The following is a 14,895-nucleotide window of genomic DNA, read 5'->3' as shown; positions in this document are numbered from 1 at the left end:
CTCTCCGGGCGAAATTGCAGCCCAGTCTGGCCGCGGCGGGGCGCAGGGCTTTTCTTTGGGGCGGGGAGGGGAGGGTTGCTTATGAACTGAGAAACAATGCTGGTCCACTTACTGCCATCCTCCAAGGATGCTCTAGGAAAAGGACACACACACCACCACCCCCTTTCTTCCAGACCCCGTCCTATCAGAGACCCCGCGTACAAGACAGTCCGGTATCAGCTCAAACTGCTGTGCACCTACACTGGGGCTTGGGTGTGCCGCCATGGCTTAAAAAAAATAAAAAACCTGCACAAAGAATAAGGTTTCATTTGCTTCTTCCACATAACCGGTAGTTGGGACCGTCTGCTCGAGTCTCCGTGATCTTTAGCGCCCTCCTGGGCCCCGGAGCCAGGCGTTGCGCTCAAGCCCCGCCTGGTTTTCACAGAGGCGACAGCGAAACAATGCCCTCCTCCCGGCGCGCAGGAAGGGACAGACGGGCACGGGCGGGGTTGGGGCTCCACCTTTGGGCTCTCGGCGCCGTCCGCCGCCGGCCGGGTCCCCGTCGCGTCTTTAGGGACTACGTGCGACGCGACACGGTGGGAGGGCGGACCGCGGTCAAGGACTTCCCCACGACCCTACAGGAACCAGGTTCTGCTGCTGCCCCACGGAGCCGTACAGAGAAGACAGGTCCTCCAGAGCCTTCGAGTCGGGGGTTAGAGCGACCTGGGGGCTGAACCAGGTCTACCCGGGCTGAGGACGGCTGCGTCACGCGAGGGGCGGGGCTGCCACGGGCGGAGGCCGGAGCCGGAAGCGGAAGAGGCGCTCGGAGCGGGGAGTGGGGCCTAGCAGCAGCCTGAGCCTGGGAGACCGTGAGTGTGGGGCCCGGGCCCGCGACGGGAGCAGTGGCGGGCGGTGAGTCGGCGGGGAGGGCGCGCTATGTGTGGGTCCCGGGGCTCTTTGTTCGGTCTCGGGCTACCCCCTTTCGTTTTCTTCTCGGCCTACCTCAGGCCGCGGCCCCGACCTCTCACCCCTGACCCGCCGCTTCTTCCCCAGAGGGCGATTACCACAGACCCCGACCGCTCGCTCCCGCGTGTCGGCGTCAGAGTATGAGAGGCCTCTGAGGCCCCTGCAGAGATCCATCCAGTTTTGGCCCTGTAGCCTGCCCGCGGAATGGGGTCGGGGCCCTACCTGGGATACCCTGGAGGGGCTTTCAGACCCTCCCCTCCCCCTGGCTCGAGGCTTAGTTCTCAGACACCTTCCCCGCGCGGCTTGGAGTTTGATTCCGGCCCAAGCTGGCCTGCCTCCCCCGCCCCCCCACCCGCCCACCCCAGGTCTCCCCTCGCCTCCACTGGCGGCGGTTACGGGGGACGGGGCTCTGAGATCTCTGGGACCCGAGCGACAGGAAGGGACGCGAGCGAGGGCCGCAGGCCCCCTGCTTGTTTTGTTGTGATGGATCCGCTCCAGCCCTGAGGAGGGGCCAGGCCAAGCTGACAGTACAAATGCCCGGGCTGTTCCTCGCTCCGGGAGTCTCTGTGCTTTAGTTCCGGGTGCGGGTGTCCTGGCGTGGGGGCTGGGGTGGGAATCGCCTGAGCCAGGGCTCCGTCGAAGCGGAGTTGGCAGCCTTCCAGCTTCCCTCCTCCATGCCCTTGAAAAGGAGGAGCGTTTCACCCGGTGGTGGCGGCTTGCAAGGTGGCAGGTTTGAGGTTGCAGTGGTGGGGCAGCGTCAGCCAAAAATAACCGTGGGGCTTTGGGGTGGCAGGGATCCGGGAGGGCAGCCGCTGACCTGGCTGGCTGCTCTTCTTGTCAGCCCAGTTCTCTGGCCAGGAGCAGCAAATGAGATGTAAGCCTGTGCTCAGAAGAAAGCTGGCATCCTCTGCCTGGTTTTCTTCGCGTTACCTTTTTCTTCATTGTGCAGAGCAGAGCCTTCCAGAGCGTAATTGTGGCCCTTACCTTTTAACAACCTGTTTGCAGAGGTCTAAGAATTAGAGATAATTGATGAGAAATGGGCCCTAGAGCCCTAGCTGGAAATAATGAGCATCTGGTATTTCCGACATTTCAGCTGCCTAGAATGTGTTAAAGGGAGTTATATTCTCTATGATTGCCTTGTGTGTGGTGTTTTATATAGCTCTTATACTTGTCCTCTCCTTTGCCAAGTTGGCCGGGAGGTCGTGTTATCTCCATTTTCCAGATACGGTAACCAAGGCCCAGAGTGACTTGTAAAAGGTTAGGAGACCAGTAAGCACCAGCACTGGGATTTTGTTCAGGGTTTTCTACCCAGAGCTCTCTCCCCCCTGGTTCCTTGGAAGGGACTTTTAAAATGTCCTTAGGTGGTGCTAATGGTAAAGAACCTGCCTGCCAATGCAGGAGATGTAAGAGATGCAGGTTCCATCCCTGGGTCGAGAAGATCCTCTGGAGGAGGGTATGGCAACCACTCCAGTATTCTTGCCTGGAGAATCCCATGGGCAGAGCAGCCTGGCAAGCTACAGCCCATAGGGTCACAGAGTCAGACATGACTGAATTGACTTAGCATGCACACATGCAATGCTCTTAAGGCATTTAACACAGACCCAGAGGTGTTACCTGGGACCTTTTTAACGTTGTTAGTAAAAAGCTGCCTTCAGTACATCTTGTGAACCCAGACCTGTGCTAGGCATTTGACCTTAAGGCATGTACTAGGCATGTTACTTACAAGATGGCATAATTTAATCCTCACAGAGCTATCCCCATGTTGCAAGAGGAAGCTGAAGGTTGGAGTTGTTTAATAACTTGCCTAAAGGCACAAGCTGGAAATGGCAGTGCCAGGATTCAGATTGACTTCTCTCTGACTTTGAAGCTGTGCTGTTTCCATTAACAGGACCATGTCTGTACATGAATCTTGTAGGTCCCAGGAGGGAGTCTTTGGCCTGTTGTGAGCTAGACCAGGTCTTCCAGGTCTGATGCTTTGCCCAGTGCGGATGGGCAGTGCCTTTGTTCTGGTCACTGGAGCATCTTCCGTGTCACTTAGTGAGATGTGAGATACTGCCTTCATTCCATTACTTGGGGACCTGACCCAGCCATAATGGCAGGGAAACAGTGAAACATTAATCTGCTCATCACCAAAACAGAACTGCAGTCTGAGCTCTTGAGCTGTTGCAAAATATTTATCCCCAAGGGTTGCTGGGGCCTAGACTTTCAGGTAGAGGGTAGAAGACAGCCGCTAGCCAGGAGACTGAGGGCAGTGACTTTCTTGGGGTCCCAGGAAAGCTCCCAGGTGTTTTGTCAGATATGCTTTGGTGACCTGCTCATTCAAGGAGAGCTGTTTCATCCTTTTCTTCTCCAGAGATGGGGCAGCCTCAATGGATTTGTCAAAAATGTGCTTCATCAGGCAAGCCCAAGACTGACCACCATTGGTTGGCTATGGCCAAGTGAAGGATTGGGAGGGAGGCTGGCTATAGTCTCTGACCGAGCCCTCCCAAGGAGGCAGTGTCAGGTTTTGGGTGGAACAGGGAGCTGGCCTCACATAGCACATGGCTGAACCAACCTGGCAATTTCCCGTGGTGAACGTAAATTCCCACTGAACTAGGAATAGTGAGGTGGGGCCCTTTTGGCCTGCCTCTGTGAACACAGAGCCTGCCAGACAGACAGCCTTCTGGCTCCTTCTGAGATGGGCACAGAAGAGGGTACTGGAGCAGGGGATTTAGAAGAGGGAACAGTAATGGTCCTATTGCGGGTGAGGCACTGCCTGGGCATGGCACCAGTGGCAGGTGGTCTAAGGGTGCGAAATAGGCCTCAGGCAACTAACTTGGTTGCTCTGAAGATGCCTGGCATCTTTACTGATTCTGAGACTGAATTTAGACCAACAAGGGCTGGATAGACCCCCATGTCTGCTTGACCAGACCCTCAAGTGTGCTCGGGAATGTTTTGGGGCCCCTCTTTGTCCGAGGGCTAGTCTGCTCATTTCTGCCTGTGGTTCCTCACACTGATTTGTGGTCCTTACTCCGTTGAGTGGGGTACAATTCAGGGCCTCAACCAGGCAACTTGGCTTCTCAAACTCGAGGTCTTTCTCCCCTTGTTCCTGCGTGTTGGCTCCCTGCCAGCAGCCTTTTGACTCTGACCTCTGGCTCAACAGAACAGGCCCTTCCTAGGACCCTACAGACGAGCAGGAGGGAGCTGAGCATAAGAGGCTCCCTTTCTTCCTGGGGGTCTTCTGTGGTGGTGCTCACCAGCCCCTTCCTGCATTCGGCCTCAACACCGGTCCTGGCTCACCTGGTTCCCTGAGTGCTCAGGCCACCAGGCCAAAGCTGTGCTGGGGAGGCAGCTGTTTGTTTGTTCACCAGCAGAGAAGGGTGTTACCCATTGTCTGCTGTTTGACCAGTGTGACCTCAGAGTTCTTCATCACTTCATAAACCCCTGGGAGGGGCTGCCCCCAAACAGAACAATGGGCCTCTTCTTCAGGAGCACCGAGGCAGCCCAGTGGCTGGCTGCATGTTCAGCAGGGCTTTCTGTTTCTGCGGCCTAGATGCATCACTGTAAGCGATACCGCTCCCCTGAGCCAGACCCGTACCTGAGCTACCGATGGAAGAGGAGGAGGTCTTACAGTCGGGAGCACGAAGGGAGATTGCGATACCCGTCTCGAAGGGAGCCGCCGCCACGGAGATCTCGGTCTAGAAGGTGAGAGGGAGTTAGGTGGGAAGGGAGGACCCCTTCCGCCTTGGGCTGGGGAGATGGTCTGGAGGCTTGTGGCGCCTGGGCCTCTTCAGGCAGCTGCGCCTCTGCCTGGCTGCGCTTGGGTCACCACCCTGTCCTCTCCTGCCTCCTCCTCTGATCTCAGCTGCATCCCCTGGCCTCCGTTCACCGCCTCCTGCCCCTTCTTTCTCTGTCCTTGAGTCTTCCTTCTCCTAACATGCTCCCCCGCTTTGTAGGCCAGCATCTCCCCTGCTAACCTCAGCCTTCCTCAGTGTGGGTTAGGAACATAATCTCAGCCCTTTCCAGAGGTTGGTCTCTGGTCTTATCTCAGCCCCTAGGCCTAACTTACAGCCTTAGCAAGCCACCGAGAGCTCTGTGATAGGGGAGCGCTCAGAGGCCCTCTGCCATGCCCACCTCCCGTGCTCTGCCTCCTGCGGCCCCGGAAGGATGCCGTCAGGACCCCTGGTCTGGAGACTGGGGTTCACATACCGGTGCTCCCCTCCCCACCTCCTGTAGTCCGGATGCCTCTGCTCCAACAGACGACCCTTGTGAGCCCTTGGCAAGGACCCCACCACACAAGTCTTGCCTGGCAGCAGGAGCCTGCTTGGGGGGAGGAAATTCTGACCAGTGACTCTTGGCAGCCATGACCGCTTGCCCTACCAGAGGAGATACCGGGAGCACCGTGACAGCGACACATACCGGTGTGAAGACCGGAGCCCATCCTTTGGGGAGGACTACTACGGATCTTCACGTTGCCATCATCGTCGGCGATCACGGGAGAGGGAGCCATACCGGACCCGCAAGCACGCCCACCACTGCCACAAACGCCGCACCAGGTCTTGTAGCAGCGCCTCCTCGGTGAGTGGTGGCCGAGTGTGCTGGCTGGGGCTTGAGGGCCTCGTCTCTTTCTAGCCTTCTCTCAGGTGGCTGGTCTGGGTGAGTACTGCCAGCCATACGCACGCGCATTTGGTGTGTGTGTGTGTGTGTGTGTGTGTATGTGTTGTCTGGTCCAGTTGCAGGGCTGAGCAGGGGCCCAGCTCCTCTGTCTTCTGGCCCACTGGCAATGGAAACTTAGGGGTTCTGGTTCCGGCGCTGGCTGGCCTCTGGCCTCCCTGTCTCCACACTGCTCCAGGCACAGGCCATGTGTGTGAGTGGCCAGGGACACTTCTTCAGAATCCTTAATAGGGTTGCTGGTATGTGGTCTAGAGCTGTTTGACCTGGTCCTTCCCACCCAGAGATTGCCCCACCACACAGCTGAGTGGTCTGACTGGTGTGGACTGTATGCACCTCTGCAGTCTCCTCTCTACACCCCTCACCAGAAGGCCTGGAGGCTGGAGCGCCCATGGGTGGGGGGCGGGGTCCGTCCGTCAATGAACTTGGACTGGGACCTGCCCTCTGACCTTCAGGCACGCCCTCTTCAGTCTAGCCTCTTCATGTGAGGGGCAGTCAAGGCGAGGGGGATGAGCTGCCTGTGGGGTGGGGCATGCGAAGAAATGGCAGAAAGGCCCCCAGCTCCAGGCCGTGTCCAGTTGAAGGTCACATGGCCAGAGCAGGGCCTGGAAGCATTCTTCTTTCGGAGTGTTGTACAGATCTCTGCTGAGACCAGGAACCTGCTCTGTGCTCAGCTCTCTGGGAAGGAAGGCCAGTTGTGTGTCTCGGAGGGTACATGCTGTCTTGTCTTCCCTTCCCAGCCCTCTGCCCTCCCTCCATGGCTCCGGGCTGCGAGGCCCCAGGGAGCAGTGGTGCTGCAGTGGAGGGGCCAGGTGTCTTTCTGCCGAGCTTTCCCGTGACTTCTCTGAGTGGCCGTGGGTTGAGGGTTGACCGGGCACACGGCATGGCCTGGTGCCCTCTCTGCACACTGCCACAGGCGTGTGGCTCTGCTTCTTCTCTTTTTGGTGCCCTTTGTTGTCATGAGGCTCAGGTTGGGTCTGGCCTGTGAATCGCCTCAGTGCCAAGGCCAGGGCAGGAGCTGGCTTGGGGCCTGTGTGGGCCGTTGTGGTGGTAGGCCTTGGAGAGTTGACCGGCCCAGAGGATCCAGCGCTCCTTCTCTGCTCGAGGCTGGTGGTGCAAGGGCTGCCGATGGAAGGCTGGTTCTGCTGGTGATGCTGAGTCTGGCCACAGATGCTGTCTAGGGGCAGGTGGCAGCTGTCGGGCATGTGCAGGACCGCGTGGGTAGACAGACTGGGCATTCTGCAGCTGAACCAGAGTGGCCTCTGACCGTTCTGGATGATCTGACTGAGGCTCGGCCCGCCGTCTTCTTGTACCGTTCTCACTGCGTCTTCACCCTGGCTGAAGCCGACACGGGAGGGCCGGGAGGGGGAGACTCAGTGGAGGAGGGAGTCAGGCCTGCGACTCTCCACGTGGCCCAGCCCCTTAGCTGCAGAGGCTGGGCATCTTTCTGAGCATTTGCGGCGCCTTTCTTTTAGATAATGTCCGAGTTTTCTTTACATACCTGTAGCTGTTTTTACTTTTCTGTTTTGAAGTCAGTTTGTGTCTTGACGTGTCCCTTGCAATATCCCTATCGTTATATATGCTGTGTGCCTTATGAAATGCTGGGATCTGGAAAATCCAATCAACCAACCCACCGGCTCCTCACCGTCTCCACCTCTGCCTTTGACTGACACCTCAATCTGTCAATCGGAACCGCCTACCATGCGATTGGTCGGATGGCGTTTCGGGGGGCGGTGCATGCAGAGAAGCCAACAGAGCAGTAAGCGCAGCAGCCGGAGTGTGGAAGATGACAAGGAGGGCCACCTGGTGTGCCGGATCGGCGATTGGCTCCAAGAGCGATGTACAGCCACCTTTCGTAAAACTTTACCTCTCTACTTTCTATCCCCCTTGTTAGACGAGACCTCTCCTGCCCGAGGGGCCTCTATTGCGCGTGGTGCCTTAGAGGGGCCACCAGTAATTGCCTGAATGACACAGACTCTAGCAACTTCTGTTTTTAAGAGTGTAGCAGTGAGAAAGAAACCTTTTATGTTTTTGAGAATTTGAATGCTGTGAACTTGCAGGAGCTGCCAGCCCTCTGTCCTCCAGGCTCTCATGCCCTGTTTCTTTTCTCTCCTAGATGAGATCGTGGGGAACCTGGGTGAAGGCACCTTTGGCAAGGTGGTGGAGTGCTTGGACCATGCCAGGTGAGCTCTCTTCCTGGGAAGAGCTGGCCTGAGGTTCTTGAAGGTGGTGGCAGAGCTTAACCTTTTTCTCTTCTAAGAGTAGCACCAAACTCCAGTGCATGTTGGGTTTTTGCTGATCCCCTAAAATAGGGATAAATTCCTGGGATCCATGGGCATGTGGCATCTCTGCCTAAGAACTGGTGGTCACTGAATGGTGCTATTCCAGTTTCCCCACTTCCTCAGGACTGTGGTGGAGATTAGAACAGGGCAAAATCCTGGCCCCTCCGTGGTCTGGATCTGCTTCCTGTGAGCTCTTTTTAGGGGCCTGGCAGGGGTTTGAGCGTACTGCTGAGCCCAACTCAAGCATGAGCCTCCACCCTCTGGAGGTCTGCCTGAGAGGCCATGCAGGCCCCCATTGAGAGGAGCAAGATCCTGGGCTTTCTTACCAAGTGGGCTGCTGCCATCTGCAGCGTGGCTAGGGGTTGGGCCCCTTCGAATGTGCTCAGGTAGAGCAGGGGTACACCTGTGTGTGTTGGGATCCTGCTGGGGGTTCCTTGCTCCTTTATAGGCTGAACAGTGAAAAACTTTTTTGTCCCTTGCCATTCCTTGAGACCAGAACCCTTGCCTCCTCTCCCTTAGGCTGGGAGGCTGCTGCCTGTGAACCCACTGCCTTCGAGCCTTAAATGGCCCCTCTTTGGTGTGGCACTTGGGCCAGAAGGTGCTGGTGTCCTTGCTGTCTCATTTGAGCCACGTGTTGCCTGTACGTGACTCTTGTATGATTTTAGGGATGAAGAAATATGCTCGGGGTCTGTCTGTACCCCCAGCTCTCGAATGGAGGAGCTGGGTACTGCTCCACTTGGCGCTCCCATGTTGAGGGGTGCCTGGAAAGGATAGTTAAACCTAGCAATTCAGCCCACCATGTGACCCCAATTTAAGGTAGTGATTATTTCCAGCGAAGCCTCCCTGGGCACCCAGTTCGCTTTTAAACACCCTTCAGACCCCTTGTGGCCCAAGAAGTTAGGGCTGGGACCAGTGGGCATAGGGACATGTGGACTGTACAGTGGTGAGAGGTGGCAGATCTGAGAGCTATCCCACCTGGGGCTCTCTGGGCTGTCACTCTGAGCAGCTAGATGGGAAGCGAGCCTTTGAAGTCACTAAAGGGCAGGCCCAGGGTTCAGGGAACCTTTAGGGAGTCCAGAGGGAGTTGGCCAATGGGCTTATTGTGAGAAGGCAGAATTCAGTTCCACAAAAGGAAGGGCCGCCCAGCTCTGGCAGTAGCTGTGTGGATGTGATGAGCTCATCTCAAGGGTCAGAATGCTATTGAGGGATGCTGTTCAGGAGTCTGGAGTTATGTCTTTTCCTCTGAGGTCCTTTCCTACCCTGAAAATCTGGAAAAATAGGATGAGAAAAATGCACCGTGTTCTAGAAGATGCCTCTGCCCTTCAGCCTGTGAACCTTTCTGGCACCAAGGCCAGCTTCCCAGAGGCCTTAGGCCACACCCTTGTGGGCCAGGGCTTATCACTGTAGTTTCCCACTGGGCATCTGAGCACTGGCTCTCCCTTCCTGAGAGTGTTGTGCCTGGCAGCCTAACTTCCTGTTATTCTTTGCTGGGCACCTGCTCGTGGCATACAGGGGTGGTGCTGGGGGTAAGGTGGGAGGTGTGGAGCAGGAATTATTAAAATCCTCATTGGACGCTGAATAAGGGTTCCTGGCACTCGGGGATCTCTGACAAATGCCAGGCTGGTACTGAGGCAGGTGGGGCCAAGAGGTGCGCTGAGGGATCGGTCCTGGGGTTCAGTGAGGGGAAGAACCTCTGCTGGCACCTTTGCCTCCTGCCAGGCTCTCACTCCCTCCTGGAAGCCCAGGAGGAACAGTTTGTGTAGAGTAGGTGATGTGCTCAGGACAGTCAGCAGGTACTGCAGAGGGTTCTGAGTGGGATGGCCTGGCCAGGGTCAGGACTGACGGGCCTCCAGGTCAGGTAACTGAGCAAGCTCTAGGGCTGGTGCTGGTCAGCAGAATGGGGCTCTGCTCCTCTGCCCACTCCCCCCAGGAGCTGGCAGCAGCTAAGATCATAAAAACCTAAGACTGGCACAGTTGTCAACAGCAGCTCCGTACTGCACAGTAGAGGCCTGGGGTTGTGTGGGGCAGGCTGCGTCAGGAATCTGCTGTCTTCAGGGCAGCCCTGTTCCTGGAGTCCTACGTAGCATTTGCCAGGAGCTGCTGGGTTGGGGTGGAGGGTGGGGGAAGGGCCGCATAGCTTTTCATGAGGACTGCTGCTTCTGTCCCGGTCCAGAGGGAAGTCTCAGGTTGCCCTGAAGATCATCCGCAATGTAGGCAAGTACCGGGAGGCCGCCCGGCTAGAAATCAACGTTCTCAAGAAGATCAAGGAGAAGGACAAAGAGAACAAGTTGTGAGTGTTGGCAGGGAACGGGCGGGAAGCTTCCTAGGGGTCAGTGTCTGTCCAGTCCAGTGGCCCAGACCCACTGGGACTGAGCAGTGCCCTTTTGCCAGGTTGGCACCATGCCTTCTCCTGGCAGCCAGAGCCGGGGGAGTCCGGCGAGTGAGTCTTGCTGGAAGGAACATCTAGGTTTCAGTCTAGGCTCCGCTGCAACCAGCTCTGTGTTCTGAGGTGGCCTCCTCGCCCTGCATTTGTAAATTAGAGGCTTTGCTGGGTTGTGGTGGGCATTAGACAAGATATAAACCCAAAACTGTTTAGGTGCTCACGTAGTCAGCCATATCCAAAGGAGCACACAGACATGGAGCATTCCTCTCCGCCAAGCACTGTGCTGAGCCCTGCAGGCTCAGGAAGCTCGGCAGAGGGTGCTTGTCCTGTGGAGTGGCCTGCTTGCGCCATCTTTCTCTGAGAGCAGGGACTGTGCCCATAGTTTTCTTTCTCTTTGTAAATCTGCATCCTGTGTGTGACCCAGCAGACTGGGAGGGAGTGGGGACGGTCTTCACCTCAGGGAGCCGGTGGGCAGCCAGCCCCCAGCACAGGCCCTGAGCCCCATCCGTCCTTCTCCAGCCTGTGCGTCTTGATGTCTGACTGGTTCAACTTCCACGGTCACATGTGCATCGCCTTTGAGCTCCTGGGCAAGAACACCTTTGAGTTCCTAAAGGAGAATAACTTCCAGCCTTACCCTCTACCACATGTCCGGCACATGGCCTACCAGCTCTGCCACGCCCTTAGATGTAAGTTCCCACCCTCAAGCGGAGCAGGGGGAGCCTCCGGTCTGCAGCAAAGGCACCTGGCAGCCCTGCCCTCCCATCAGGTGCTCCAGCACATTGCTGACTGTTCTGCTGGGCCCCTTTGGCTGAAAGGCCTTCAAGTAGGAACCTGTGACGACGGAGAGGCTGCAGTCCTCTCCAGGGGCCTGTGGAGCTGGCCTCTGACCCCAGGCTCTCCGAAAGAGAAGGGAGAGAGCTGCTCTAGGATTAGCCCCCTACCATCCCCATGCCTACCTTCCTGGATAGGGTGAAGAGGTTGCAGACTGACCTGGTAGATCCCACCCACAGATCCTGTTAGCACAGACACCATGTCTTACCATCATTTCCCATCTGTCTGCCAGTCTCTAAAGTAGTGCCTGTGCTCAGTGCTGCAGGATTTGTAGTGGTTGAAACAGGTTGGAAAGGCTCAGTGCAGAGGTGGCTAGAGCTAGACTGGCAGGGTCTGCATAGATGACGGGACTGGGGAGAGCGTTCCAAGCCAGGTGAGCCACCCAGCGCTGGCCCGGAGCCTGGCATGTGCAGCAGCTCACTGTGGTGAAGAGAGGGCCCATGTCAAGACAGATGGGCTACACTGTTGGGAGGTCTTGAGTGCCAGATGGGAGAAGTGATGAGTGGCAGGGTACAACCATCGGTGGGACAGGGTTGGAGGGAAAAGGCAGACGTCCCCCTGCTCAGGGATGGGGGTGAGGGGAGAAAGGCAGCACTGGCCTCATTGTTTCATAGGGAGCCCTGTGCTTGGTTTAATGCTCTCCTACTACTATCTTTAGATTTTAAGTAACTTTTGAATAAGGACACCTACATTTTCATTTTGCCTTGGGCCTTGCAAATTATGTAGCAGGTGCTTGGGAGAGGGAACCATTCCAAGACTGATACTGCAGCTTTGGTGAGAGACCTGGTCCCCTGTAGATAGGTGGAAAGTTTTCTAAATGGAAGGCATCTCTCCTGCCCCCTCAAGAATTAGAACCCTCTGAGTTCATAAATACAGAGAACTCTTGAGAGGGAAGCCATAGCAGAGGCAGTGTGGTCTTCTCCCTGTGCCACTGCTGAGCTTAGGGGCTGAGGGTTCTAGCAGGCTGGCTCTGGAGGACGGAGCTGGCCTAGCGCTGGCAGGCGGGCCAGAGAGGAAGCCCAGGTTTTCAGTGTCTGCTTCCCTCCTCTCCTGCTCCCCCAGTTCTACATGAGAACCAACTGACCCACACAGACTTGAAGCCAGAGAACATCCTGTTTGTGAATTCTGAGTTTGAAACCCTCTACAATGAGCACAAGGTATTTATTGGTGGGGTAAAGATCGAGGCCCTGTTCCAGGAGTTGGTTACCCACCAGTACAGACTTCTGACCTGGCTCCCCTTCCCTGCCCTTCAGAGCTGTGAGGAGAAGTCAGTGAAGAACACCAGCATCCGAGTGGCTGACTTCGGCAGTGCTACCTTTGACCATGAGCATCACACGACCATCGTGGCCACCCGTCACTATCGTCCACCTGAGGTGATCCTTGGTGAGTGACTGCAGCTCTGAGCCCGATAAAGCAGGCAGTTGTTGGCAGTAATGAAAACAGGGAGTGTGGTGCCTGTCCACACCTGGAGCCAGTGTCTTGAGTCTCTGTGGTTGTTGACTTGGTCTTAAGAAAGGGACTTCTACAGCGTGGTAGCTGCCCTGTGAGCTCTAGGCTGGGAGCACAGAGACGAGTCTCATAGCCCACCCCATTTTGGCTTTCAGAGCTGGGCTGGGCACAGCCGTGCGATGTCTGGAGCATCGGCTGCATTCTCTTTGAGTACTACCGGGGCTTCACACTCTTCCAGGTAAGGCCTCTCCCTCCTCACCCCCCTACCCTAAGCTGCAGAGGCCTAGTGTGGGAAGGACCCCCACCCACCCATCAGCATGTTGTGAGATTAGACTCCTGAGGGTTGTAGGTGCTTGGGAAGGAAGAGGTCAGTCAGGGTAGCTGGAACACTCAGGGACTTTTGCTGTCAGTCATCAGGGATGGAGGATTGGGGTGGGAGGAGTGTTCCAGGCAAGGGGCACAGCGTGAGTGAGGGCACAGAGATGGGCCAGGGCAGGGCACTTTCTGGGGGGAGAGAGGAACTAGCCAGAACGAGGTGTCGTCATGCAGTACACTTGAAGGGTCGGGAAGTCACCGAGGGAACAGGCTGGCTTCCTCCCTGGTCCCACATCACAAAGGCTGGGGCTGCTATCCCATTGCTGGGTTTGCATCTCCTGGGGCAGGGAGAGACCTTGACCATCCTTCTTATCCCTTATTCTCCGAGGGACCTTAAGGGGCGGAGGCTGTCATGATTCCCACTTGCTGTGTCCCTCACCCTTCCACAGACCCATGAGAACCGAGAGCATTTGGTGATGATGGAGAAGATCCTAGGGCCCATCCCATCACACATGATCCACCGCACAAGGTAAGGATTGCTCCCTCAGGGCTTTCCTGTCTCGAAGGGACCTGGCAGAGCTGTTGCCCAGACCTCCCTGCTGGGTCAGGCCGGGGTCCCCTGCCTTGTTTCGCTGCTCTTCTCCATGCTGCTGCTGTCTTTCCCATTTTGACTCCACCATTCCTGTCTTTTGTTTTCAGGAAGCAGAAATATTTCTACAAAGGGGGCCTGGTTTGGGATGAGAACAGTTCTGACGGCCGGTATGTGAAGGAGAACTGCAAACCTCTGAAGGTCAGTTTCTGGCTTCCCCCAGCTCAACTCATGCCAAGGAGACCCCAGGCCTTGGGCAAATACACAGCAGAGGCCAGGCAGCTAACAGTGGCCTCCTCGCCCCAGCTCTGTGGGAGCCTGTGCCCAAGGCTGCCGGGTGCTGGCAGTGAGGCTTCTTGCAAACTGCCCTAGAGGGGCCCTTAGCTCTTCCCCTTCCCCACAGGGTGGCTCTGATGTACTCAGGGGGCATCCGAAGAGCCAGATATCTGAGACCCTGCTACTTCCCGCTCCCTCTTTTCTCACTAGGCAGGACTGAGGGGAGGGTGGGGGAAGACCTAGACATGGCCAGGAAGCCTCTGTCAACTGCATTTGGTGCTTGGACAAGTGAATTTCACAGAGGTGCTGTGTACCCACCTGTCAGAAGTTTGCACATGGGGGCAGAGGCATCAAGCCAGCAAGCCACCTGGTAGCCTGACAAAGTTCAGAGCAGACATGATTACAGGCACGAAAAGCAGACCTGTTCCTTGTCCAGGAGGGCAGAAGTAGTCCTCCAGGGGGGCATCCTGCCTCCTCAGCCATGCAGCAAGGCTTCCCAGAGGCAAGGGGACCGGCTGTGGCTTCCCATGGCCCGCCATCACACTGAGGCACTTTGTGTCCCTGAGCAGAGTTATATGCTCCAAGACACTCTGGAGCACGTGCAGCTGTTTGACCTGATGAGGAGGATGTTAGAATTTGACCCTGCCCAGCGCATCACACTGGCGGAGGCCCTGCTGCACCCCTTCTTTGCTGGTCTGACCCCTGAGGAGCGGTCCTTCCACACCAGCCGCAACCCAAGCAGATGACAGGCGTGCGGCCACTGCACCGGAGATGGAGAGCGGGACTGGGCTGCCCGGCCCCTTTCCTCCAACCTCTACCACCGGCCCCAGGGCCAGAGCCACGCAGTGAACAGTGCAATGTGAAGGAAGGCAGGAGCCTGCAGGGGAGGAGACCTGATGCCCAGCTGCCAGAAAGCACAGATTTGACCCAAGCTATTTATATGTTGTAAAGTTATAATAAAGTGTTTCTTACTGTTTGTAACCCCTGGTACCAGTGTGTCCATCTCCAGGCTCCTTGCCTTCTCCCCTCCCTACTTTATTAATAAAGTCTTTCTTAGCAGTGCCGCTTGTGGAGAGCTACGTGTGAACTGGGCCAGGCCCGGAAAGGCTAGCCAGAAGCTCGGGTGTCCCCCTGAGCCCAGAAGAGCAGTGGTAGGTCTGCTCAACAGTCCGGAA

General features: G+C 56.7%; 1 protein-coding gene across 2 annotated transcripts; it reads left to right on the top strand.

Moving 5' to 3' along the window:
- Positions 1–567: 567 nt before the first annotated feature.
- Positions 568–14,701, top strand: CLK3 (CDC like kinase 3). 2 transcript variants are annotated; one of them, XM_019983460.2, is made up of 13 exons: positions 568–848; positions 4,478–4,629; positions 5,286–5,502; positions 7,339–7,435; positions 7,712–7,778; positions 10,051–10,167; positions 10,780–10,946; positions 12,154–12,248; positions 12,345–12,474; positions 12,696–12,778; positions 13,305–13,384; positions 13,555–13,645; positions 14,290–14,701. In XM_019983460.2, exons 2-13 carry the CDS (start codon positions 4,478–4,480, stop codon positions 14,464–14,466), a joined length of 1,473 nt encoding a protein of 490 aa, XP_019839019.1. In that variant the 5' UTR covers positions 568–848; the 3' UTR covers positions 14,467–14,701. The 2 variants fall into 2 exon arrangements, with proteins under 2 accessions (XP_019839019.1, XP_019839018.1); XM_019983459.2 differs by having other exon boundaries at positions 760–891.
- Positions 14,702–14,895: the final 194 nt, after the last annotated feature.

This window comes from Bos indicus, chromosome 21 (assembly GCF_029378745.1).
Source record: "Bos indicus isolate NIAB-ARS_2022 breed Sahiwal x Tharparkar chromosome 21, NIAB-ARS_B.indTharparkar_mat_pri_1.0, whole genome shotgun sequence".
NCBI lineage: Eukaryota > Metazoa > Chordata > Mammalia > Artiodactyla > Bovidae > Bos > Bos indicus.
The sequence above is the reverse complement of the archived record's forward strand: the minus strand, read 5'-3'. Positions and strand labels throughout refer to the sequence as shown.